Below are 26,010 nucleotides of genomic sequence, written 5' to 3' on the forward strand. Positions count from 1 at the left end.
TGTGTGTGTGTGTGTGTGTACACTCAGGGTCTTCTTACTGTCTGTAAATTCAGTTCCAAGGGATCTGACACCTTCTTCTGGCCTCTGCGGACACCTGGATGGGCTGGCTAGTTTTATGTCAACATGATGCAAGCCAGAATCCTTTGGGAAGAGGGAGCCTTAAGTGAGAAAACTCTCTCACCAGATTGGTCTGTGGGCGTATACATAAAATAAAAACAAATAGCTCTTTAAAACAAACTACTTTTATCACTACAACTCAGATAGAGAGCTCACAGGCCTTTACTGTCTGGCTGCCTTGATCTGAGAGTGCAGTGACCTCAAGAGGAGGAGGCATTTTCTGGTCTCTTCCACTTCACCCCTGCTCTCTCCTCCTGTTTCCCCTGCAGATCTGGGCAGAGGCTGTCCTGTGTGAGAAGGGCTGGCTGGTATGGTCCTTGAAGTTAGAGGGGTGGTGGTTCTACATGGGATTGCTTCACCCTACACAGAACCCAGTACCCCTCAGAGGATGCCCTTCTGAGGAGGAGTGTGGTGGGCAGCTCTAGCTTCTGTGCTGAGGGAGATCTGCTCTGTGCCCTTCTAGAAACCAGTGTGTACTCCCAGAGCAGGGGCCAGGTATGGCTCAGAGGATAGAAGAGTATCTTCTAGAAGGTATGCCAAGTCCTGTCAGGTCTGCCACAGACTCAACTGAGGCTGGAACTAAAGATGGGGCCAAACCCAAGCCTGAGAGGGACTGATTTAGAGGCCAAAGCCAGAGTTGTACCTGAGTGAACAGTGATGGGTTTTGGTGTGGATCTCTGGTGAATGATGGAAACCCCTGTTGTTCTCAGGCCACAGTGTGAGGAATTTGAGGTGGTGTGTCGTGCCTAAAGGCCTCAGGGATGTATAGCCGGAGCTAAGGAAACATAAACACGCACCCTGGTAGATAGAGCGTGTTCTTCCTTGTGTCCCTTTGGGATAAGTCACGCTGGGGTTCTTTGCATTGGCTCCTCCCATTCAGACCGAGGCCCTTCTGTGGTTAGGGTCCATCAGCCTCCTGCGTTGAGAGATTTAGGGACCCTGATTGGTTTTTCTCTTTGCTTCCTAGTTGTGAGGTAGACAGTTAGCTTTGCCATTCAGTCTAGGTCATTACCGTCTGGTTCCTTCACCAGAAGTCCAAAGCAATGGACCTGGGTGATCTCAGGCTGTGAGATAAAGATTTTTAAAAAAAAAAAAAAAAGCTAATTATCTCAGACATTTCAGTATAGCGAAGGGAAACTGAGTATCGTGTGCCCAAGAGCTACAAAGTAGTGGCCCACAGAGGCTGGGTGTGCCTTAAGGATGGGAGTGTCTGTGAGGCCTTAGAGCTTAACCACAAGGAGCCCACTAGTCATCTGTCTAAAAAAGTGTGTCTGTCAGTGGAGACAGAAAAGGGAGACAGTATTGCTGTGTGAGAACAGTGTCTCCATTAAACTGAAAATGCTCTGGTGTACTGGGCACTCTGAGGGGCCATGGCTTCTGGAAGCAGCCTGTGGAGGCTGGCACGTACTGGAACTGATGAAGTCTCAGGGCGGTATACCTAGACTGAAGTAGATTCGGAAGCTGGGAGCCTAGGGGCGTGTGTCTGGGCGGTGGAGTCAGGAGAGCATGGGGCCACCAAAAAGTATCACATAGCTCCTAAGAGCTCAGCTGAGGGGTTGGGGTGGGGGTGGGGAGCCAGCAGCCTGTGCAGAGGCTCATTCACGTGAGTGAGTCCTGACTCTGCCTCACAGACTTTATAAGCAGGGAAGCGCCGGGCGTTGGTGGCGCACGCCTTTAATCCCAGCACTCAGGAGGCAGAGGCAGGCAGATTTCTGAGTTCGAGGTCAGCCTGGTCTTACAGAGTGAGTTCCAGGACAGCCAGGGCTATACAGAGAAACCCTGTCTCAAACAAAACAAAACAATCAGCAGGGAAGCATGAAGCAGGCTCTGGCAAGGAGTGAGGATGCACCATGGTGCTAAAGGTCTGGCTTTGAGGCCAGGCTCCAATGCTGAGAAAAGTTGTTCCAATTGGCCAGGTGGTCTGGCACTGCCTGGTGGAGGCCATTCATGCTTCTCAGAGGTGTGACACTCAAAAACAGACTTTCCTGTGCTTCTGAAACTCCCACAGGAGATGGAGTTGAAAGGTATGGGAATCTCCGTCCAGGTGTCACAGCATCTCTGCATCTGTCCCGACCTTCTCGAGAGATGGTCTTTCAGGGCCAACATACTCCTGGGTTCTGACCGGATGTGACAGCTGCAGCCCCTGCTACAGATAGTTAGAAGACTCGGTTCCAGGAAGCAGTCTGCTACCCCAAGGGCAGCATTATCTACAGTACTGGAATGTTCTCTGTGCAGATTGTGCCTGGGAGAAATGACATTTCCTCCCAGGCTTAAAGGAGCAAGGCGCTGGAGTCTTGCTTGAGTAGTGGATCGTTTCTATATTCTGGAAAGTAAAACACTGACAAAACTTATTCTTTTAGCATTGGCTGCTGTGATGCTCAGAGTCCCAAGGCAAGACCAGCCGCAGCAAGAAAGGCCACGTGTCAGCCCAGTAGTCATTTTTATAGTATTTAAAGTGATTTTTTAAAAAAAAATATAACTCAGATCTTAGTCTTATTATAAAAGAAATTACTCAGTTAAACCAGAAGAGAACCAACAAAAACCAATAGTGACCGCAGGAGCCAGAAATGGTCATAGATCAGATTTTGGTGTGTGTCCTTCTGGTCTTTTAAATCTTTTATACATTTGTAAATGAAAAACACTATGTGTGTGATTCTTATTTGCATACACCCAAGGCCTCACTCGGTACATCGTGAATACCTTCTCTTGCCTTTGGTTGGTTGGGTTTTATGTTCCAAAGGTCCACCATGGAGCCTTTCGAATAAGGAAGGGGTTGAAGGGTTAACTGTGAATTGCATCCCCTCAGGATCTGCTAGCTGAAGCCCTTACCCTAGTGCCTTGGATGTGACCACGGGTCAGGCTTCCTGTGGCTAACAGAGAGTGATAGCCATCCTAAGTATGTCGCAATATGGATCACGTGCAATGTGACAAGTCCACAGTGGACCACGGATCCAGGTCTATTCTGCCATTTCCAGGGACATGGAGGGATATCCTAGAACCTCCAGATCTGGTGAGGGGGTGATGTGGGCAGTCCCTGCCTCTACCACATGACTTGTGACAGCCGCACGTGGTGAGATCCTACTGTGAAGCAGCGGTGTGCATCCTCCTTCTGACCCTGGGCCCTTTTCTGTGGGCTCCAAGGATGCAGGGATTGGGGCTGGTGCCTGGCAGCCATTTGGATGTACCCTTCAGGCAGGAAGAGGGTGCTCTCTTCTGGAGTTTTCTGCCCCTAAGTCAAAGAGATGCATCAATCCTAATGTGCTGGTGTCCTCTCCTCTGTTGATCCAGCAGTTTTCTGTGCCTGGCTGTGTGGAGTAGTGTCATGGTTCCTGCCTATTTGCTGCTGATGCTGTGTGTATCAGGCTCCTAAATCTACCTGATGTGGAGAAATGAACCAGTTCTTCAATCACCAAGGACCAAGTCTATGGAGGTGCAAGTCCCTCATATGAGATCCTGTGGTAAGTGCATGGAACCTGAATACTTCCTCTCAAAGGCGTTAAATTCTCCTCGGGTGACTGACGGTGACACTATGGAAATGTTTTGTAAGTATTTACTGTCCTGTATTGTTTGAAGAGAGAAAGACCAGAAATGAAATTGGCACACGGCCTGCCCCGTTCCACATCCTTCCTTACCGTTTTCATCCCGAGCTGGTTAACGTTTTAGATCTTAGAAGGATGACTTGCTCTATTGACTTACTGGATGCTGAAGACCAAGGGTTCCAACTTCCTCCCTACCTTGGAGCTAGCCCCTTCGTGTGTGTGTGTGTGTGTGTGTGTGTTAGCTTTATAGAAGGCTGCAGAATAATAATCCATGAAGAGATGAAAACCAAACTCAAATCAGCCTTAGTTAGCTGGTGCTCGGCCAGATTTCTGGAGTCTGACCTCGGGGCAGTATATTCGAGCCATATTTAAGCTCAGCAAACTTTTGGAAAAGGAATCTCTCGATGACACTTAATTCAGTCCCAGGCGTACAACAAAACTTAAGGCATGTTTACATCGATGCTCTTTACAAAGTACATATGGCTTCTTCCACAAAGATGGGTTCTGTTGTCTCAGAAGCCATACTGAAGATAAGCATCTATGGAGAGTGACTGAGCTACACATAAAGCCCGTGGGAATCAGGAATGACCTGGCCCTAAGATAACATAGAGGTTACTTAGGCTGCTGTAAGTGCAAGTGATACAAAGCTACATGGGGTCTGGCTGTCCTCGGTTGTCCTGGGGCAGGCTGTTGGCTGTTCTTCTAGGGTGAACAGCATGGAGTTCAGGCATAAGGGTGACTGTCCTTTCTACACCAAGAGTGCAGTGGTGGTGTCTGGGAGCCCTGGGAAGCTCTCACCCACTGTGCTTTTGCTTCATATTATTGGCTGGTTGTCTCCCAACGCAACACATGCTCATGACATTCTGACCCACTTGGGTATTATCATGGAAATCGATCTTGCTAGCATCTGCTTGGTAGGCGGAGTCTGGGTTCATTTTTCTGGCTGTGGTCAGAGCATACAGGCAGGGTCCTGTCTCAGGACTGGCTTTGTTTTGGTTTTTGAGGCAACGTCTCTCTTTACAAAGTTCTGGCTGACCTGGAACTTGCTTTGTAGACCAGGCTGACATCGAACTCACAGACATCCTCTTGCCTTCTCCTCCTGAGTGCTGAGACTAAAAGCACGCACCACCATGCCTGCCGTAGCTCTTGACTTCCTAAGGATGCTCTGAAAAGTTCTACTCAAGCACAACCAAACTGCCTGAATAGAGCACAGGCTCCACTACTAGCAAAGGCTTCTGGGAAATGGCAGACCGGCAAAATAAGCTGTTGAGTACAAGGGGGTACAGCTACTACAACTAACACCCCACCTGGTTCTATTTCTTTGGCCTGATCTCTATTCAATGGGCAATGGTGCACTCCTAGTAGCTGCACTGGACACCTGTAATAGTGTGCTGGGTGTGGGGGTGGGGTAGGGGTGGGGAGCAGGCTGGGCACTCCCTTCTTGATGGGAGTCTAGTCACCCAGTTATGGCCAGCTCCTTCACAGGGCCTTTGCTTGTGTAAGCTCTGCTATGTGAGGCCCTGAGATCTCCCATAAACACTGTTTCTCGGCAGCACCACCCCATCTGGGCTGCCCCCAGCCTCTCGTCATTGGCTGCTGGTCTCTCAATTTTTTTCCTCTCTTGCTCTTTAGTTTGTTTGGATGTCCACTGTCACCCCTGCCCTCTTGAGCATAGAGGCCTCAGCAGCAGAGTGTCTTTTGGGTGATTGCCAGTGTGACATTGCCTAGTGGCTCAGCAAGAGTTCAAGAAACCATGGCTGGTCCTTTCGTCCTTATAACTTGAGGGTGACGGAAGCCATTTTATCGTGAGGAGGGGCCGTGTTTCTTTATGACACCAGCCTAGGCATGACATTTATCTGTTTTCCAATTGTGTTTTTTTTTTCTTATGGATGAATATGAATTTTGCATACAGGGTAAGGGAACTGCTCATCTTTCATTTATGTTATAAATATACTTTTAAGATGATAGTTATTAATTTAGTATGTGTGTATACACAGCTTGTTGGAGTTAGCTCTCTCTTTCCACCACCTGGGTCCTGGGGATTGAACTCACGTCTTTAGTCTTGGCCACAAGCTCCTTTATGTGATAAGTCATCTCATCAGCTCTGTGGATTTTTTTTCTGTCAGTTGTTTACCTTTGTGGTACAGTTTCCTTATAGGTGTTTATGTTGTTGTTGTTTTTAATCTTTGTTTGTTTGTTTGTTTTCGAGACAGGATTTCTCTGTAGTCCTGGCTATCCTGGAACTCACTCTTTGGACTAGGCCTCAAACTCAGAGATCTGCCTCCTGCGTGCTGGGATTAAAGTTATATGCCACCACTGCTCGGGTCTCTTTTAGGTTTCCAAGTCTTCTGTAGTCAAGTTCATTAGCTGTTTCCCTTCAGGTTCCTGGTGAAAGTCCTCCTTCCCTGCCTCTGAGGCTCAGGTTAGGGCTCTGTCTGTGGGCAGGAGAAGATGAGGCACTAAAGGCTAAAGGTGGGCTGAGTCTGCAAAGCTGGGAGGCTGCTCTGTAGCACAGCAGCCTGAGAGCCAGCGACACAGGGTGCAGGCGCAGGGCAGTCAGCGCAGTCAGGGCCGGGCTCCTGTTTGGAGATCCAAGCAGGCAGCTTTGGGACTCCAAGGGAGAAGAAAGGCCAGTGACCTCCAAAGCTCCCCGTAGAGATCAGGGTGGGAAACAGAGGCGAGGGCTTCAGCACCCATAGTGCTTAAGGTCTGGTCCTTAGGATTCAGAGCCTGGCTCACGAAAGGAAATGAGAAGCTAGCTTTCTCCAGAGCTGAGGCCAACAGGAAAGCAACTGCCCATGGGAATCACTACAGGGCATCTGGGAACACCCAGCAGTGGGCTGAGAGGGGTGGCCCATGTGTACCCTGGCCAACAAGGGGACCTGGGAAGGCCAGAGCCTGTGTGTCGCACTCAAGAGACAAAGGCCATGTTTTCGTCTAAGTCTGTTTATTCTCAGATGACACCAGTCTCACCAGCATGCGCACCCCGCGGCACATCTTAACGTTTTCTTTTTTATAATTTAATTCTAGAAAAGGTTCAGTAACCCGAGCCAAATACAGTCTCACATTCAAACGTGAGTTCTAGGTTAGGCATCCTCTAAGGGCGAGGCTCGGCAAAGATGTGGGTGTGTGTGCACACGTGTGTACAGGATTTATAAAATGGTCCCCGTTGTGCCCATACACCCTGTTAACAACTTGCCTTTTCTTCATCTGCTGTCCACGTGGGCAGTAAATGTTTGGCAAATACATAATTCAGTATAAGTCCCATACGATGGGATTTCACAACCAGGCCTAACCGCTGAGATATTACTTAATTTGTTAAAGTGATAAACAAGATTATGATGTGCAAACAAACAGGGCTTGTGCTCCAGCTGTGTCCAAGTTTATTTTACCAAGTCATAAACACAGGCCCTTTCTCTGGGCCCAGAGATTGGGTTTCTCCTTCCTTTTGTCGGGGGAGAAGAATGTAAAGGGAGACCAGGGACCCTTGCACTGGGCTTTCCGGCCATGACTCTTGAAGGAATCCATTCATCTCTGCTATTGGGCAATGCTGCCTGCCCAGGTCCTTCTGGGGTTTCCCATGTGCAGCCTTTGCCGAGCAGGAGATGCGATCTCAGTTCCACCAAGCTGGGCCTCACACTCCAGGGATTCAGAGCCTTGTGAAACAGGCTGAAAGACTGGGGTCTTTGGGGGAAGGAGGGCCAGGGGTCCCAGCCCTCCTCCCACCTTACCCTGAACTGCTCCTCAACCAAGACTCTGTAGTGTAATTCCATCTGAGGCCTGGCGATAAAAAACGGACAGGCCCATTCATTATGCCGGGAAGGCTTGGAGTGGGGTCACTCTCCCCGGCTCCTGGAAGCCTATGGAAGAGGCAAGAGGAGGCCTCTCTCAACCAATCCCTGTGGCTTCCCATGGGCTGGTAACTTTCCCCACAGAACCTGAGAACTCCCAAACTACCAGTAGCTCCTAGCTTCTCAGCCCTTCTTAGCAGAAGGTTTAGCAAAGAACCCACTTGTCTTCTGTGCCCTAGGAGGGCTGGAGTTGAGGGGTCAGGCAGCGGCTCGGACCTGCTGGCTCCACTCGGAGGCCCTTCCATAGGCATTACCTTCTCTTGCGAGTACAAGCCTCCAGCCGGCCCAGCTCCTCATAGGACTGGTAGAAGATGTCAAACTCCCTGGCGCCCCAGCCCCTCCAGACAGCCAGGCACCACTCTGTGTTTTCATTTGCAAAGCTGCACACTACGGTGTCCTTTGCCACCACTGCGGCATCCACCAGAACCCTGCAGAGAGATGGGGGATCTACGATCACCCACAGGAGTCCTCACTAGGTCAGGGTGGGGCCTCCCTCTTCATGGATATCCTTGAAGGGGGCGGAGTTACTAAGAGGGTGTCATAAACAGCTCAGTCTGGCTCTAGAATGAACTTGGAAGTCCTGATTCTACCTGGTAATCCGGCCTATGGGATGGGACCTTATAATGTACCTGAAAGGCCAAGGGTACCCGTTTACTTTTGCAAGCATTGGCTGTAGACTAACGCTCTGGAAGATGACAGACTCAGGAGACAGGGGGGAATATGTTAGGCAGAAGATCTACTATCTTCAGGCCACGGCTCTTTACGTTGTTTCTGAGGCTGTGAGCTGTTTGTGCATGGCCTGTGCATGCATAGCAAGTTTCTGCTCAGGCATTCTCTCTGTCCTGATGGTGTCTCTGCAGGGCGGCTGGCCCATCTCTGGGTCTGGTTGTATCTCCTCCTCCTAGGCCCAGTGACTGAGCCCCACTGCACATGAAGGCTCTCTCTCACCAAGGTATCAAGAGTCTCTGGTCCTTCCTTGCTTTTTTAGCTGGCCAACTCGGGTCTTTCTGCTTCTAGCAAACGTGGCCGACTCTTGATAAAACCTGTCTCAGGGTGGGGGTGGGGGGTGACTAGAAAAGGATACCAGTATAGTCAGAGTAGGTATGCCAAGGTCAACCAACCTGGTTCTGAGGACCCATTTGTTTCCCAAAGCCCAGCTTGGACACAAAGCTTCCTTTGGCCAGGTCAGCCAGGGCTCAGGAGCAAAGCCTGATCTTATTTCACAGAGAAGATCCCAGACTCACTAGCAGGCAAGCGACTGGATGTGGCATGAGTGACTGGCTGTTTGTCACTGACTGTCCTGCTCTGGGCAGAATGGGACTGTGCGATGATATTAAAGATGAATCAAGACCTTTGTCCAAGGATGAGTGACAGCGCATGCTGCCAGTGAATCTACTACGATGGGAAATACTTCACACGTTTGGCTTTAGGGACTTTCATGGGGAGCTTCAGGGTAAGGGATAAACACTGCCAAGAACTCTGGCTTAATGCCAGGCTCCCATCTCCCTGGCCACAAAGGCTGTGCCCTGGACTGTTGTCCTCACAGCAGCGACTGGCATGTCTCCTAGCGCTACTCACTGCAGATTAGCATCAAGTCACACTCTCAGGCTCAGAGAGAGGAGCTGCAGAGTGGGGCCATGTCACCTGGCCCTATCTGGTGCTTCATGGGGGCTGGTGGGTCCCCTAACATTGGGGTGGGGGGACCTCTCCTGTTTGGAAGGAAGGACAGTGAACCAATTGGAGAGACCTTCGTTTCAATCCCAGCTGAATCTGGCCCTGGTGATACACCTTTGGCAGTGTACTTGATCCACAGGTACACAGACAGCCCAGAAATAGATATCCTTGGCCAGTGGTTGATGCTCTATTCAGCCACCATGCTGAACCTCAGGAGCTGCCTGGAGGACCCTACCTTGCTTCTGTTTGACTCTGTGGCCACACTGGTGGATCCAGAGGCTTATCTGTGGGAGCCCAGGGGGTAGCAGGGCTGCTGTGCTGTCTAGTGGGCATGTTAGTGAGTCCTAAGGTTCCCCACACCCCTCCCCCCAGCCATATAGAAGGGTTCTCAGTCTTACCCGTGCCGATTGAGCTCTCGGGCTTTTAAAACAGCGATGACTCTGCCCCGCTGGGCACCTGAATCCTTCTCCAGGCCGATGACAATGATATCTCCTCCATGTCTAAAGGACCAAAATCAAGACAGGGAAGAGCTGGCTCAGGATGCTGTGCTATCCAGATCACTCTCAATTCTAAAACCGAATGGCAAGGCCTGCTCGGCAGAACGGCCCAGATGGACCTGGGAATCTTTAAGGAAGCCACGGGTTCCACTCACCCCAGCCCCAAAGCAAGAGGCTCAGAAATGATACTTCCACACCACAAAGCTTACCTAGGAACCCAAATGAGGTCTTTGACAGCAAGCACCTTCACAGCCTGCAGGTGCTGGCTGAACGTCTCCCCATCCATGGGGCTCAGGTCATGCTCAGTTCTGTCAGAGGTGACACTGGGCTCCTGCAGCCTGTCTGAGTCTTCATAGTTGGCAGAGAAAGGCACACTGGAATAGCTGGTGAGGGAGCTGGGCAGACTGGAAGGGGACCTAGGATCTTGGTGGGGTGGGGACGAAGAATAAGAGGACATGGAGCAGTAGTCGGTGAGCGAGTCCTGGTGGGTGAGGATCTGCGTGCCCAGCTCCTCGCTGTACATGATGCTCACATCCGCGATGCACTCTTCCACAGGCCCCTTTGAGGTGGTTTTGTGACTGCCTGGGGTTTCTAGGACTGAAGGCTGCACAGAAAACGTGTCCCTGAGAGGATTGGGGTCCCCACAGAAGTACCGGGCACAGAGCTGGTAGGTGGCTGAGTGGTACATCACTAAGCAATTGGCCTTGTCGTCGAGGCACCAGACCATCTCCTCTCCTCTGCAGTCTGAGCTGCACACAAGTGACGTGACCATGGACGGAGCTGCGTAGGGCTCCAGCCGCCTGCTGATGTCCAGGATGGTGCAGTCAATGACGAGGAGGCCAGGCCCGTTGCTGTACCAGACCTCAGACCCACTGTTGACCACTTCCATTGCCTTCACTGGGTAAGGGTTCTGCCGTGCATCTTCGTCGGGGATGCAGAACTTGGACCTGTTGGCTGTGTGGGAGCACAGGTAGGAGCAGCTTTCTTTTGGGGTGCCCCGTGCCACAGGAAACACAGCCACGAGTCCGTCAGCCAGGCCTGCCAGCACCAGGAAGGAGTTCTGTGGGGGGAAGGGACAGGGACACACAATATTCTTTCATGTCACACATGCGAAGAGAGAAACCACAGACACCAGACTCATCTCTCTATGTGCCTCAAGTGGTCACATGATCTTCCATAGTGCCTCAGAGAAGTAAAGCCTTTGAAATCTTGGCCTGCTCAGGGGTCTCAGGACTCTGTCCAGAGATGATGTAGCCTTGCCCCAGCAAAGCCACACCCACCACTGGTGCTGCAAGGCAAGAGGTAAGCCAGGGAGAACAGTGCCCATAGTGCTGAGGGCATCAAGCAAGGGTGCCACCACCTGGCATTGGTCCCTTGCTGGAGGAGCAGCGGGGAGCTGCCTTTCCTGGATGCCATGAAGGCCTCATGAAAGGCAGGGCAGAATGCTCTCCCTGTTGTAGATAGCTTATTAACATGACAGCTGTTATAGGCATGAGTTCTGTTTATTGCTCACACGGTGGAGAACTCCAGAAAAGCAGGGGGCAGGTCTCTGTGCCCACCACTGTCACCTGGGCACTGCACTGGCACAGGAAAGGGTTAAGTCTGAGACACCTCTGTGGCCCGGGATCCCACTGTTTCCATCAAGTGGACAATCTATGACCCTGGAAGAACGAGCTTCTAGCTTAACTCTCCTGCTGGCATGTCTTGGTCCCATGTGCCCACATCCACACTCTGAAGAGCCTGGGCTGACACTACTGAGGAGTTTGACTTACCACGAAGCACCGTTTCCTCTGTAGCCACCGCCAGAGGTTACTAGGCAGAAGCCAAAGCTGCAGGTACAAAGCCAAATACAGGCTTCCAGGGGTGTCTCACAGAGCAGAGCAGAGCAGAGCAGAGCAGAGCAGAGCAGAGCAGAGCAGAGCAGAGCAGAGCAGAGCAGAGCAGAGCAGAGCAGATACAGAGTGAGTGGGTCAGGAAAAGGGCCACAGAACCAAGTCAGAGTTCATGACAGGACCCCAGCCTTGTTCTATCTAGCCAGGGGGAATGGCAGAAAGCCACTTTGTTAGCAGTCAGGGTGCCTGTGTGGAGCGGGGTGGGCAGCTGTTCAGGGTAGTAGAGTGAGTGGCCTCTCACACAACATCCACAGTAAGGAGCCCTAGGAAAATTTCTCAAAATCCATCTTCAGGATCTAGGTCAATAAAGCAGCCAGAGCAAACAGGCCATAAGTCTTTCTGGATCCTGGCCCTGCTGGCCGGCGTGGGGAACACCACGTTCGGTGGGTTGTGAGCGTGCTTGTGCAAGAATGCACGCACGGTCTGCCCTGTGTGGCCTCCGCAGGTCAACCTCCACGGGGGCAGGCACCCTGCGCAGGAGGCTCACACAGAGTCCGCTTTATTTCCCCTGCTCCGGCAAGACGTGAGCCCTGGCTGGGGCTCTGGCTGTCAGGGCCCTTCAATAATGCTTTGTGTCCGTTTCTCCCAGCCTCTGGTGTAGAGATCCCAGCTGCCTAGGGTGCTCCTGGGGCTACAGTCATAAATGACTGTAAGGTTCATTTCATACCCATTTTCTGTCCCTTTTATAAAGAAATGAAGCTAGATCAGGGTGCAGAGAAAAGCTCACAGGTTTGGCGACATACAAAGTCATAGCAACCTTTAGCTCCAAGTACCCAGCCTGGAACTCTGGGCTCCATAGGTCCAGAGACCTATTTCATTACTCAATCATCCTCATGTTAGGCGGACAAATGGGGACCACATAAGGGCAGGCCGCACATTATAAAAAGCTGTGCTAGGAAGTGATGCTTATGCACTGGTGGAAGGCACGCGTTTTACCCACAGGCCCCTTGTGACCTGATTGGATCCAGGGAAGGAAGCAGAGCTTGGGAGAGCAAGCAGTGCCACCCAACTTCTCAGAGGAGTTCCTGACAGTTCACCAGAAGAGAAGGTGAAGCTCCCGTGTCTACTGTTTGGAGGAGAAGGCCCAGGGCCAGTCAAGAGGTGGCCTTGCCAGCCCTAGTGAGGCTAGATTCCATGCCAAGGTGCGGTGGAGCTGGGGCTGGGGAGCACACTGAGTGAATGGGGTTAGGAGGGCGAGGAAGTGGGTCTGCTCTGCAATGCTGGGCAGTGCTGGGCAGTGCTGGGCAATGCTGGGCAATGCTGGGCAGTGCTGGGCAATGCTGGGCAATGCTGGGCAATGCTGGGCAATGCTGGGCAATGCTGGGCAATGAAGGACTGAGGCCTGGGAAGGAAAGCAAGTCTTTGAGAGAAGGCAGAGGCAGATGAAAGGGAATCAGCTACGCCCACTAATCAGAAAAATCAGTGGCCAGGGCAGAGGAGAGGCTCCTGATGCCTTTATCAAGAGAAGGAGCCACGTGTTTGCTTCATCATCCGCACCAGCGTGAGCCTCATCTAAGCCAGGGGCACTGGCATTTGCTCATGGACGGTAGGCACAGGTTAACGGTGGTTGCCTGTGTCTCTAAAGCTGGCTATGACCTGGGCAAGGTGGCCCAGAAAGGTGTGACTCCACTGTTCTCAGCAAGGAGATCCTCCCACACTTGGTGACAGACCTGAATATGTCCTCTCCCCACCTTACCTTTTTGATAACAGGTACTGCCAAGAAACAGGTGACGACAGCTGGGGTGTCCAGGGCCTGCTGGGGCACGCTTAATGGGCACATACCCTTAAGGCTGTAGATATAGATTTTCTGGTCCTGCAAAAAGCAGACAAGCTCACTGTAAGAGCTAGAGAAGGAAGTGACCGGTATGTCCTATGAGGATGCTTTCAGCCTGGGGAACCCCTTTGGTACCTTTCTAAAGGCAGCATTTTGCTTGCTAATTCATTTCTGCTTTTTGTTTGAAAACTACAGTCTGGAAGAAAGTTAGCTCATAGAGGGTCCTGAGGAGTGGGGGATGGAGCGTCTCAGAAGCTCCCTTCGGCTATGCATGAGTATACCACTAGCAAAGTGGAGTCACGATACAGTGACAGTGTGCCATGGGCAGAGTCCTGTATTTACCCCCTCAAGGATGTATATGGGGTCACCTCCTCTGTTCATCACCTTTAAACATATTTGGTGAATTTATTGTTGCTATAAAGAATTGTATCGGAATAGGTACTCTTAGAGATCTCTCTGTGTATTCTCCTAAAACAGATCGATGAGGCTTTAGTGCCATGGGTATCTATGGGTTTTGGGAGATCTATATACTTCTAAACAGTCATGTCGAAGCATTATGATGTTCCTTCCCCTACTCATAAACCTGGAGCATTTGATTTAGAGCGGTGTTTGGATTTCTCATAGGACAGCCACTTGGATCTTTCCATGACTTCTGCATACAGAGGCAGAAGGTCCTCGGAGATGAGCTATGCTCCATGGCCCTCACACTATTATGAGGAAATCCAGCATGCCATCAACACACCCAGTTTCTCCCGCTGAGCATCTCTACCTATTCTTACTACCCTGAATCCTAGCTTCCAGCTGGTGGCCAGCAGGAGCCAGCAGTGATTCCCCCGGTGACCTACCTCACAGGATCGATGACATTATTTTAGGGATCGCTCAGGGACAAGTTGATCTTGACATCTTGTACTTTTACAAGTCTGGTCCCCCTGGGAACTGTCCCCCTCTAACGCTCACCCTGACACGGACCCTGGAGGCTGGCAGTTACCTCCGTGGCTATCCACACTGAGCTCTGGACCTTGAGCTGACAGCTCAACTTCATCCCGGGGCAGGTCATCCTCTGTACTTCCAGAAGGCCCTTCTCTGTGTTGACCACCGTGTAATTCCTGTGGTTAGCAACGACATATAGTTAGTTTCAGATAGCCAGGGGCACCTCCTTCCCCAGGCTGGTGGAATGGCCTTGGAACAGGGGTAATCCTTTAAGCATGAAGGGTCTATCACAGGTTCATGTTTTAAAGATTTGGTTCCCAGATGTAGGCACTATTTTGAGAGGTTCTAGCAACATTGGGAGGCGAGGCTAGCTGGAGGGGATGAGATATTGGTGGCAGGGCCTTGAAGGATCTATCAGGACCCCGGTCTCCCTCCCCACCTTCTCTGTCTCTCCTGTTTCCTCTCTCTGCATCTTGTCTTCCCAGAAGTAAAAGAGCCTCTGCCACCGTGCTTTTCCCCCCAAGGGCAGGGGGCTGAGACAGCAGGGACTGGACACAGTGAGTCTGGATCAGTTATCCACTATTGAGTTGTTTCTGTCAGTTATTTTGCCCACAGTGACACAAAGGTAACTACACACAAAGGACGCTGTCTGCTACCCTGTTCACCTCTTGAAATCAGACGCACACCTTGCCACATCCTGAGAGACTCAAGGACCAGCCTTCATGCCATTGGGTACATCTGGGTTTGCCTGCTATGCAAGGCTTGAACATGGAAGAGAAAGGGCATTCCAACAGGAAGCCAGCCTCCTTTCCTTTTGTGACCTCCAAGGGTTCATGCAACCATCCCAACATGATGACAAAGGGCACCTCCATTGGTCTGCTCACTGCTCTCCCACTGACCAGAGGCCACCCATCACAGAAACAGAGGCAGCCTCTTGAGCTTAGTAGACAGCTGCAGGCTAAAGATAAGATGTGCAAAGTCTACACTTGAATGGATGGAGCTCAAGACACACCTCCAACCTGGGTACTCTGAGAACAGCTCACAGTTAGTGAGGAGAGCAAGCTCTTGGCTCACAGGCCAGGATGTGTCCAGCACCACTGCCCCTCCACATGTCCCCAGTGTCCTTTGCATGGAGAAGGGAGTGAAGCCAAGTAGAGGAGTGTTTAGTTGGTTAGCCGCACTCCCCAGAGCGCACAGCTCTTTCTCCCGGTCAGAGAGGAAGTGGAGCAATGGACAGGAGCCACACTATGAGTTCTTTCCTGGAGCCAGGTTTTAGAAGGCTTTCTCCATCCCTGACTGACACCAAACGACTGCAGATGATAAAAATGGATACAAAACTTGCAAACTAAACTTCCTTCAAAGTTCTGTCTATTCATTTTAGTCTTTCCTCCTATGTATTGAAAAAAAATTAATGACACTTTGTAAGAAAAATAAAAACTACGGAGAAAAGACCAGAGTCTAACCATAGTAGTGTCGTGCTGCCCTGGTTTTCCTGCCTTCTTTCCTTTCTTCTTCCACGGATCAGTCTGGGCATCTGATCTTCTCTCTCTCCAGGTTCCCTGCTCTGTGTGCCCAAGTAGAAGCCCTCTGCCTCACTCTCCCTTCTTTGGTGGGAGTTTTTAAGGACACTTTCTTCTTACTGGAAAAGATCATTTTTCCCCCCAGGTCCAACTCTCTCCAGCATCCTGCTCACGTCTGTGATGAAGGGAAAGCAAACATCTTCAGGTGGGTGAGAGAGGGTCTGTCCCAGCATCTGCAGACCTGGCTGACTCCGGGGTCCCATTAAGATGCTCCCAGAAGCCTCTGCCTGCTTCCTTGCTTCTCTTGTGTCAAATGTTCCAGGCCCAGTCCTGGAGACAGCCATTTGATAAACCCTGCTTCTCCTTGGTACTTAGAGACTATGTCTAGATCCCGGAGTGCCAGTGACATTCCTTTGGTCCTCTCCAATGCAAAGAATTGGAACTGTGAACTTATGTTCCCTCTGTCCATGTCCCCACTGACAGCTTAAGAGCCTCAGATCCATGCAAATGTCAGAGTCCATTCTGCTGATCCGACCCTAGTCAACTCTCACGTCGTCTAAGCCTCCTCTCGCAGACTGTGAGGCCTGTAAATGCTCTCCACTGAGAGCATCTGAAGACTACACTAACTTGCAAAGCTCTCGTGTTGGGGGCAGAAGGGGCAGCCTGCACCGGACAACCCTAAAGGCCATCACACAAAACCTCCATTCCATGGAGATTTCGTCTCTTGCCACTCTCCTTCCCATGCCTCTGGGTCTCAGGAATTCTTTCTTCCTCCTAGTGGGTCTTCCCTACAGCAGACCTCTTGCCTTCTACTACTGACTGCTCTCTGGCCACACGATGCTGACCGTCAACTGCCTCTTGACCCTCTCCTGGATCTTTAGCTTACTCTGCCTTGAGTCATATCTAGCTGGGGACCTTCTAGGGCCATTGTGTATTCTCCCTACTTTACCGTCTCAGGTCCTACGAGCCTTCTCTCTAAATGCCCCATTGAAAGACCCTCACATCCTGCTTCCTCTCTCCTTCCTGGTGAAACAGTCAGGTTTTCAGCCATCTTCAGTCTTAGGAGTTGGAGTGAGCAGAAGTCACATAGCCAGGCTGGTGGGTTTCTTTGTAACTTACAGTGGGTCTCTGTACTTCCCTGCAGGCACCCTGGCTCCCCAGATCATGGTGACCATTTTGGACCTTCTCTTTTCTTCTCAGATATCTCATTCCCCATTCTCACTTCCTGCCACTTTTCTATGAAAAAGAGCTGAAACCAGAAGAGACTGCCCCACAGCCAATTATTAGACAGCGACCCTTCTGCTACAGCCTCCTGCCTTCCTTCGGCTCTGGTCTGCTGGCTTCGTAATCCCACCCCATTGGCTGCTCACCCTTCCACCTTCAGCATCATCTAATGTCCGTGTTCAGAATGTGGCTAACTTCATCTCGAAGCAACACTCTCCCTCTCTTCCTGGAATTGGGTTTCCAACACATCCAACCTTTTCTTTGCTTCCCTTAGCTTCAGACCTGTGCCCCTCCTCTTTTTTGAGATAGGGTTTCTCTGTGTAGCTCTGGCTGTCATGGAACTCACTCTGTAGACTAGGCTGGCCTTGAACTCAGAGATCCGCCTGCCTCTGTCTCCTGAGTGCTGGGATTAAAGGCCTCTGCCACCCCCACCTGGCCCTTCTTCTCTTTTGAATGTACTACAACCAGGCTTTGCATTCTTCTGTCTGCTCAATAATACACCCCACCGGCATCGCTGCTTTCTGTTCCCAGTGTGCAGGGAAGGACAGGGGAAGAGATTACCTGGACTCCTCCTTCCCATCCCAGAACACCACAGTGTACTCCTGGCTCTGGGATGAGAAGAAGGCCGACTGCTTCCCACAGGGCAGCATGTACATGAAGGTGGCAAAGGTTGGGTCTTTCATCTGGCTCACCACGGACAAGGCCAGGGGGCGCTGCGGGAGAGAGGTCTCTAGTGAGCACAGCTGTGTGGTCCCCCATACAGGGCCACCTGGCCCAAGCCAGGGGACTGTGTGAATCCTCCCACTCGGAGGATTGAGTGACTGAAAAGGCATCCAAACACCTCCCCCTCCAATCAATCAATCATCAATTAATCAATCGATGCATGCTATTCATAGCCTCGTGTCATCATGGCTATAGTAATTTGGAGTCAAAGGCATACCTTGTGTCTTACCTTAAGTCCAGGGTCATAAACTTCTGTAAGGGATCTTTCTCATATTCTAGTCATATTGCATTAATTAACTATCTGATTTGATGGACAAGTGCTAAGTTTGATATTAAAGTCCTTTTCTAACAAACAAGGAAATTTCTTTTAAAATGTAATATAGGCCCTGCTTCTCTGAGCAAATCTTCCAAAGAGATATGTACCTTCCGTCTGATTTTGGATGGGGACTATATTACCACAATTCATTTGATATATACATTGAGCAAAAGTCAAAAAGTTCCAGATTTCAGAGCATATTAGAGTCTGGATATTTGGAGTGGGTATATTCAACTAATATTTTAAAATATTTTAAGAATCTGAAAAACTCCAAAATTTGAAAGGTAACTTTCCAAGGACAGACAGACAGACAGAGTCACACACACACACACACACACACACACACACACACATACCCCAAGACTAGACCCATCAGAGTAACCGGGACAAGATGAACAAGATGCTCAGCTGTCCTTAGCGAGGGCAAGTGAGCATGCACACACATGCACTGGAGTCCCACAGCCCCTACCACCAGGGGAAGACAGGCCAGGCTCCGCTCTGCTCTGCGTACCTTCTCCGGCTTTGTGTCCCAGCACTCCATCATGAGCGCCTGCAGCCGATGGAACTGAACTTCCTCCGGCTGCCCCAGAACTGGGCGGATGCCCTTGGACAACTTCTTGACAATCTGAAGTTGGTGGTGGCCCAGTGCAGGACGCTGTCCTGACAGCAGCTCGTATAGCACCATGCCGTAGGAGAACATATCTACCTGGGCAGGAAGACAAGCCGAGTTAGGTCTCCTGCCTGGGCCCAGCAACCTTAGAAAGCTGGCCCTGAGGAGTAAGGAACGGGAGGGCACAACCAGGCTCTCCCTAGTCCATCTACCAATTTATCTACTTAACTGACCTGTCCAAACATCCAGACAGTCCTCTGACCACATCTTCCCATCCATTTATCCTTTCTTCTACCCGTATTAGTTATGTATCCTTCCATCCATCCATTTTTCCATCCATATGATAGCCATTCACACAGAAATTGTTAACTACCAGGTGCCAACTAAGGGCTCCAAAGCCAAGACCCCAGAGGGTTGTATAAGAAATTCATTAAAAAAAAGGGAGTGTCCCATGTGTTTTAATTGTCATAAAAAAACCAGCAAGGAAAGAGTTGTGCAGACCTCACGTAGGTCAGAGAACATCTTTCATAAGAGAATGTCCGAGATGGAGTCGGCAGGCAGGTTTTCTTTTAAAGATTTATTATGTAAACAGCGTTCTGCCTGTATATACACCTGCAGGCCAGAAGAGGGCGCCAGATCTCATTACAGATGGTTGTGAGCCACCATATGGTTGCCGGGAATTAAACTCAGGACCTCTGGAAGAGCAGCCAACCTCTGAGCCATCTCTCCACCCTGGAGGCAGCAGTTTTTAAATGTGACTGCTTCTATCATAGCCTCCATGTTCAGTGGACACCTTGTCTGCGTCTCCTGCTACTGAGCAGTCTTTCCTTTCTGTTGCTTTGGCTTGCCTTTTCTATGGGCAACAGCCACAGCTGCCGAGGTCAATGACCTTGCACGGTTAGGTCACTCTCAAAGTCTGTGACCCATCTAGAAATAATGCAATGATAAGAAACCAGAGAGCAAGCGACACAGGGACTCAGCTGGTAAAGGCACTTGCCGCTAAGTCCAATGATCTAAGTTCGATCCCCAGAGCCACATTGTAGAAGGAGAGACCTCACTCTTGCAAACTGTTTACTGAATTCTACACACAGGTGCCCCCTAAATAAATGCATAGGTAAATAAGTATAATACAGGTAAGTTAGAGATAAGGGGGAGGTGCCAGAACAGGCCGGCATGACATGCAGCTACGGAGCAGGCAGCTGGACTCAGCCGCTGTCCCAGCCACAGCTAGCTGTGCAGCTGCCTGGGAAGCCACACTCACTTCCCCAGCACTCACACTCCTCTGGCTTGGCACTTAACCAGCACCTTGTGGTACCCGGACCTTCTATCACCTTTATCCTGTCTCCCTGCAAGGTGGTCTTCAGTCTCCAGTCGGTGCCTGAAATGTGATGGTTGAGATCTAGGGGCAGGTACACTTCTATCCTGGACTCTTGTGGCTATGTCTGAAGCTGCGGCTGGAGAGATGGCTCAGTGAGTAAGGTGCTCACTGTGAAAGCGTGAAGATCTATATCCAGCTCCTCAGTATCTATATAAACGCCAGGAGTGGCAGTGTGCGTCTGGAATCCCAACACTGGGAGGTGGAGACAGGAGGATTCCAGGAGCTCACTGGCCAACAAGACTAGTCAATCAGCGAGCTAGCTCCAGGTTCAGTGAGAGAGCCTGCTTCAAAACATAAGGTGGAGAGTGACCAAGGAAGACACTAAGGTGGACGGACAGGCAACAATACCTGCACACACACCTGCACACACACGTACCCACGTACACACACATACACACACACACACACACACACACTAAAAGATACTTCTAAAGCTAAGTACAGAGGTCAGTCTGTTAACAAACAGGGCCCCAGTACCTTCTGGTCAGAGCCAGAATCCCCCTTACTGAGAGAAGGTGAGCCCAGAGCCCCAGGACTGCCTGTCTGGCTTCTCATTGGTCCTGGGCTTAGGGATGACGGGGTGGAGGGGTGGGGGAGGGGGGCAGGCAGATACCTTCTCGTCATACACGATGCGAGGCCTGATCTCTGGGGCCTGGTAACCTGGGGTGCCCTCCACACCCAGGGCCCCCTCGTGAAAGGACTGCCTGGAGATGCCGTAGTCTGACAGTTTGATGTTGATATGCTCCTTGGCGCTCAGCGACCACACTAGGATGTTGTCCGACTTGAGGTCACAGAAGATGATGTTTTTCTTGTGCAGGTAGGCCAGGCCCGAGGCAATCTGGTAGGCTATCTTTTGGGTGAGCATGTGTCCCAGGGGCATAAAGGAAGAATCTTGGGAAGAGAGCAGGATTTATGTTCAAATCTATCAACGTTAAGATGGAATCAAATTATCATTCACGACCCTGTCTTTCATTCTTCCCCGGACTCCCCTACTTCGGTTTGGATGGGGTTTCAGGGTTGGCTTGTATAGCACTATTGGGAGGAGATGGGGCCTTTAAGAAGCAAGGCCTTGTGTTGACTAGTTTTTTTGTCAACTTGACACAAGCTAGAGTCAGTTTGGAGGAGAGAACCTCACCCGGGAAAATGAACCCCCTTGCCACTGCCCTGTGGGCAAGCCTGTGGTACATTTTCTAGATTGATGATTGATGGGGGAGGGCCCAGCCCACTCTAGGCAGGTGGTCCTGGGTTGTATAGGAGAGCAGGCTGAGCACGCCCACCAGCAGTGTTCCTCCATGGCCTCTGCATCAGTTCCTGTCTCTAGGTTCCTGCCTTGGCTTCCATAAGATGATGTATCACAAGCTAGAAGCTGAAAGAAACCCTTTCCTCCCCATACTGCTTTGCTTATGGTGTTTTAGCAATAGAAACCCTAACTAAGACAGGCCTCACGGAAGGAAGTGAGGCCATCGGGGACACGCCTTTGAAGAACTCTAACTCACCCCGCCCCCCAACCTCCTAGTTGACATGACATGGCCAATCTTTCCTGTCATGTGACCCCAACATAAAGTACCACAATCCACAGGCCCAAAGAGCAAGGGCAACTGATGATGGCCTGAAGTCTCTGAAGCCAGGAGCCAGAACAAACCTTCCCTTCTCCTAAGTTGTTTGTCTCAGGCATCTTGTCACAGTGACGGAGAACTGTCACTGTGACACAGTGACTAACACATCCCCTACCACTCTAAATGCCCCCGATACATTCTTGCTCTTCTTCATGTCAGAGAGGACAGAGAACAGCTTTAAGTGAAGTCGTATGCATTTAGGACAGAAATTCCATTCTTAGGGATCCTTTCAGGGTACGCCGTGGGTGGGGCTGCGTGTGTTTTCATAAAAGGATTCAAGCCCCCTGGCACCCATCTGAGGCCAACCTCGTCCTGCAGTCAAGTGTAAACTAAAGATAGAGACACTGCATAAATCCTTTCCATTTTCCCTGAGGTGGAGAAGTGACTGGTTTAATAGCCGTTCTTTCTTAGAGAAGGCAGCCAGCCCCCTACTTCTGGCATCCGTTTGGGGATAGTTGGGCAATTCCTTCAGAATTCCCTTTAAGTTTATTTGAGGAATAAGACGCAGCAGAAGGGATCCTAAGTGCCATCTTAACTGGTGCCCAGTGTGTAGATGATGTGGTTACAGGAGGGACTTAGTGATGCTGCTGGGACTTAAGGTACCAGATGCTGTCTCTTCAAAGACCAATGGTGCCATCTCATCAGAGACTGTGTCTTCCCAGTTGGGGCTCTTTCCCTCTTCTTTTAAGACTTGAGATTTGCTTCTGTCTGACCCCAAAGTGTGAACCCTTGGGCTACCTCATGATACCCTGACCCATGTTTGGAATTGGCAAGGCCTTTGGCTCAACGAAACCACCCATGGCTTTGGTTTTGTTTGTTTGTTTGTTTGTTTGTTTGTTTTGCAAGAGAGCCATGTGAGATAAGAGGAAGGCCCTGTCTCCTGCACTAGGGCTCTGCTGGCCTCCCAGGAGTAGGCCGCAGGCATGGCCCCTTAGAATGCTCTCAGAGTGTGCTACCTTTGGCATTCTCAGATAGCACGGTGTTGAGACTGCCCAGCGGGGCCAGCTCCAAGGCGAAGCAGAGCGGGTGGATGCTGATGCCGATGAGTGACACGATGCAAGGATGCTGCAAGGCATGCAGCATGCTGGCCTCCTGACGGAAATCTGAGAAGTTCTTCATGGCATCCATGGCTCTCAGGTGCCGCAGCATGGTGTCTGCAGGACAAAGCAAGGCCATTCGCTCTTTAGGAGGAACAGCAGGTGCAGGTTGCGGCCTCCCTGCTGGACCTAAGGCAAGGTAGACCCAGGTCTAGGCTGGGCAGGCTGCTTCTAAGGGTCACAGGACACAGGGGGTCTGCCATACTTAGTTCTGCATAACAGGGATTTGGGTCAGGTAAGACGGATTTGTATTTGAAAGTACATACTGTATGAAGGATTATGATGCTGATGCCCAGAATCTGGACTTAAAGGCTGGTATTGTGGAGCTGAGACCAAGACAGGATAGAAAGTCAGGGAAAGCTAAAGGGACGGCAGAAGGGAAGAGACTCCTTACCTAGCATTTGATTGCCTCCCCTCTGACTGGGAACCAAAAGCCATCACCACAACTGACAGACCTACCCAGAGTGCCTTCAGGGCTGTCAGTCCCCTTCCCTAAGCTGCACTTGTAAGAGGAGAGCTCAAGTCAAGAAAAGACAGATGGAGGGAGACCTTAGAGTTTACCTACCGTAGTATCCTCTCTCCAAACCAGCCCTCAACAACTACCCAGTAAAACCTGGCAATTTCCTTGTCAAGGGGGAGAGAGAGCCTTTAAGATGGGGGTAATAGGTGACCTAGATCATAGTTTTGTACTTAATTATTAAACTTTGCTTGATTTTTGAGCCTGATCATTAATTTCAGGTACAAAATTACACACACACACACACACACACACACACACACACACACGCGCACACACACGCACACACACACACACACACCTGCACACATGCAGGCAGGCACACCTGCAGCACATATACACTTTAAGGAACTTAAGCACTGACTCTCCTGAGTGGCCACACCCATGTCTTAGGCGGGTGCTATTATCCTTTCTTTAAAGATGTCTCCTTTTCCCTCTGATGGCCTCTGCTTACATCCACAGTGTGCATCGTCTCTGTCACTCTAAAGAGACAACTCTGCCAACTGTGCTTCACTGTAAGTCACCCTGAAATTCTTTTCTGCGCTGTGTTCAAGGGCCCCAAAGGGAGGTCCTCAGGCTACTGCAGTTGAGTCAAGTCTTCCAGTTGCAAATGACAACACGAGTCTCTTCCTTTCTCAAGAGCTAATGTGGCCTTATCACTTGTGACAGTTTCTGGGCACTCCGTGAGTTTTCCCAGGTTCCCTTAAGGGAGGACCACCATGGGGCTCCAACCTCCTTACAGTTCTCACCACAGCTGCCACTCACATGGTGGTACCGGTGACCTTATTTCATCTGCATCCCCTTACTGTGTTCAAAACCTGGCCCAGGCACTATTTGGAATGCAATTAGGCTCCTTCCCCTCCACCCTCAGGGTCACTGCAGGTTACCTTATTCTTAATCAAGTAGCCAGGACTAGTGAAGGTGAAAAACCACCATCACTATCATCAGCCAGCGGGACATCTGTCCATGGCTGCGGGCCTGTGACATTCACATGAGAGGAGAAAGGTCTACAGCAGGGATGAGTGATTTCCAGCCATGCTGTCACTTCTTCCAGCACCCCTGACAGTCATGCATCTCATGCAGGATGGCCTGCAGGAGGCTCTGGAGACTCAGGACAGCACCCCTGGCTGTGGCCAGTCCACAAAGGATCATCTGTCTTTGAAGCCAGTAGTCAGGGTAGAGCCCAGTCCTGACTGTTTTGTTTCCCATTTCTATTCCACTTCCTAGGCAGGCCTGTGTGAAGCCCTGGGAGAAACCTGCTGTAACCTCTGTAGATTTATTCAAGACCTTTGTGGGGTTGGCTCCTCCCTTGTCAGCTCTTGACTTTGGGTCAACGCATATGCATTGGATACTCCGTTAGTCAGATTACCCAGTTGGGACTCAAGGTTCCCTAGTTACCCACAGTTCCAGGTGCTTCTTATCACCACTGTGGAGGGTACTTTCTAATGGGCACTGCTGGGTATGAAGCACCATTGAATTCTAATAGTCTGCATTAGGTCCAGGATTTCCAGGGGACTTTTATCAGCCTGAGGTTTGTCAACCAAGTCTGTCAGATCAGTGCAGAAACAAATATTCTCCTCAATGAATTGCAAATTGGTTTCTTTCTTTTCCGTTTCTAGGATTCTAATTTTTCTACCAAAAGAACATACATTGGCTTTGTGATCACAGCGTGACCTATCCTGAACAAGGGGCAGTTCCACAGGCTGGAGTGAGGAGGCCTGAGCTGAGCACTATGGTTAGACCGTGTCTCCCCTTCACCCCTCAATGCTCACGTGTGGAAAACTTAAGGTAGCCATGCCAAGGGGTGGGCATGTTAGAAAAGGAAATACAACCCCCTCTGGGCTTCTGGCTGTCCACTCTCTCACTCTTTGCCTTCTGGGATGATATAGTATGGAGATCCTCCAGCATCAAGCTCTGGGCTCTCTCACACATTACAACCTTGAGCCAAACAACTGTTTAGCAATTCCCCAGCATGGGGTATTCTGTGGTAGCAACAGAAATGGATTAATGGGAGCACTGAAGACCCCTTCCACTGGGGATCTTGGACTGCATTTGCTATGCAGGTCTGAGTGTGCTGCCTCCTGGCTTTCTTGGTGGGGTGTTGGGTGTAGATTGGGGGGGTGGGTAGTGGGGTGGGAACATCCCAAGTATCCCTTTACAAAGTTTGCCTCATTCTCTTGTCTTTCGTTATGCAGCTTTCTGCTTGCACAGGACATGGCTGAAGGAGCCCTGCAGATGAGGAGTCGGCCTGATATCAGAATGTAGAGAGACTCTCTTGTACTGAGTAGAAGCATCACCTGTCAATAAAAAAGGCCTATGGCCAATGAGATAAGACAGGGAATAGGAGGTGAGAGTTCTGGCAGAGAGAGGGAGAGGGTAGAGAGGGAGAGAGAGAGGGGAAGAGAGAGGGGGGAAAGAGGGGGGGAGAGAGGGAGAGAGGGAGAGAGAGAGGGAGAGGGGAAAAGAGAGGGGGTAGAGAGGGAGAGGAGAGAGAGAGAGAGAGAGAGAGAGAGAGAGAGAGAGAGAGAGAGAGAGAGAGAGAGAGGTTGATTCTGGGAAACAGTCAGATCTGGGAGATTCACTCCAGAACACTGAAGGAGAGGTGAGTAACCTCATAAACTAGAATAAACTCAGTTATTGAGCTATGAGCTAGTTAGGGAACAGAGCCAAAGCTATTATTGGCCTAAGTATTTACTCATCTATAAGAAGTCTTAGAGTCATTGTTTCTGGGAACA

At 50.5% G+C, this 26,010-nt stretch overlaps 1 protein-coding gene and 1 long non-coding RNA gene across 7 annotated transcripts in view; one reads left to right on the top strand and one right to left on the bottom strand.

The window, feature by feature from the left end:
• The first annotated feature begins 464 nt into the window (after positions 1 to 464).
• Gm33442 lies at positions 465 to 25,643 on the top strand. Its single transcript, XR_003946791.1, has 4 exons — positions 465 to 3,127; positions 3,406 to 3,575; positions 24,895 to 25,063; positions 25,471 to 25,643. It is a non-coding gene; the product is annotated as a predicted gene, 33442 (long non-coding RNA).
• Positions 6,587 to 26,010, bottom strand: part of Lrrk1 (leucine-rich repeat kinase 1) — a 129,597-nt gene continuing 110,173 nt past the window's right edge. For 5 of the 6 annotated variants that reach the window (NM_146191.3, XM_006540839.4, XM_006540838.3 and 2 more), the window contains 9 exons: positions 22,618 to 22,815; positions 20,659 to 20,936; positions 18,569 to 18,763; positions 17,580 to 17,731; positions 14,333 to 14,450; positions 13,267 to 13,383; positions 9,888 to 10,738; positions 9,580 to 9,681; positions 6,587 to 7,935 (listed from right to left, as the gene is read on the bottom strand). In NM_146191.3, the coding sequence (NP_666303.3) occupies positions 7,758 to 7,935; positions 9,580 to 9,681; positions 9,888 to 10,738; positions 13,267 to 13,383; positions 14,333 to 14,450; positions 17,580 to 17,731; positions 18,569 to 18,763; positions 20,659 to 20,936; positions 22,618 to 22,815 (2,189 nt within the window). In that variant the 3' untranslated portion in view covers positions 6,587 to 7,757. Of the gene's footprint in view, positions 7,936 to 9,579; positions 9,682 to 9,887; positions 10,739 to 13,266; positions 13,384 to 14,332; positions 14,451 to 17,579; positions 17,732 to 18,568; positions 18,764 to 20,658; positions 20,937 to 22,617; positions 22,816 to 26,010 lie in introns of those variants that run through there. The other variant, XR_391340.4, reaches the window with a different exon arrangement.

Source organism: Mus musculus, chromosome 7 (genome assembly GCF_000001635.26).
Source record: "Mus musculus strain C57BL/6J chromosome 7, GRCm38.p6 C57BL/6J".
NCBI classification, from domain to species: Eukaryota; Metazoa; Chordata; class Mammalia; order Rodentia; family Muridae; genus Mus; species Mus musculus.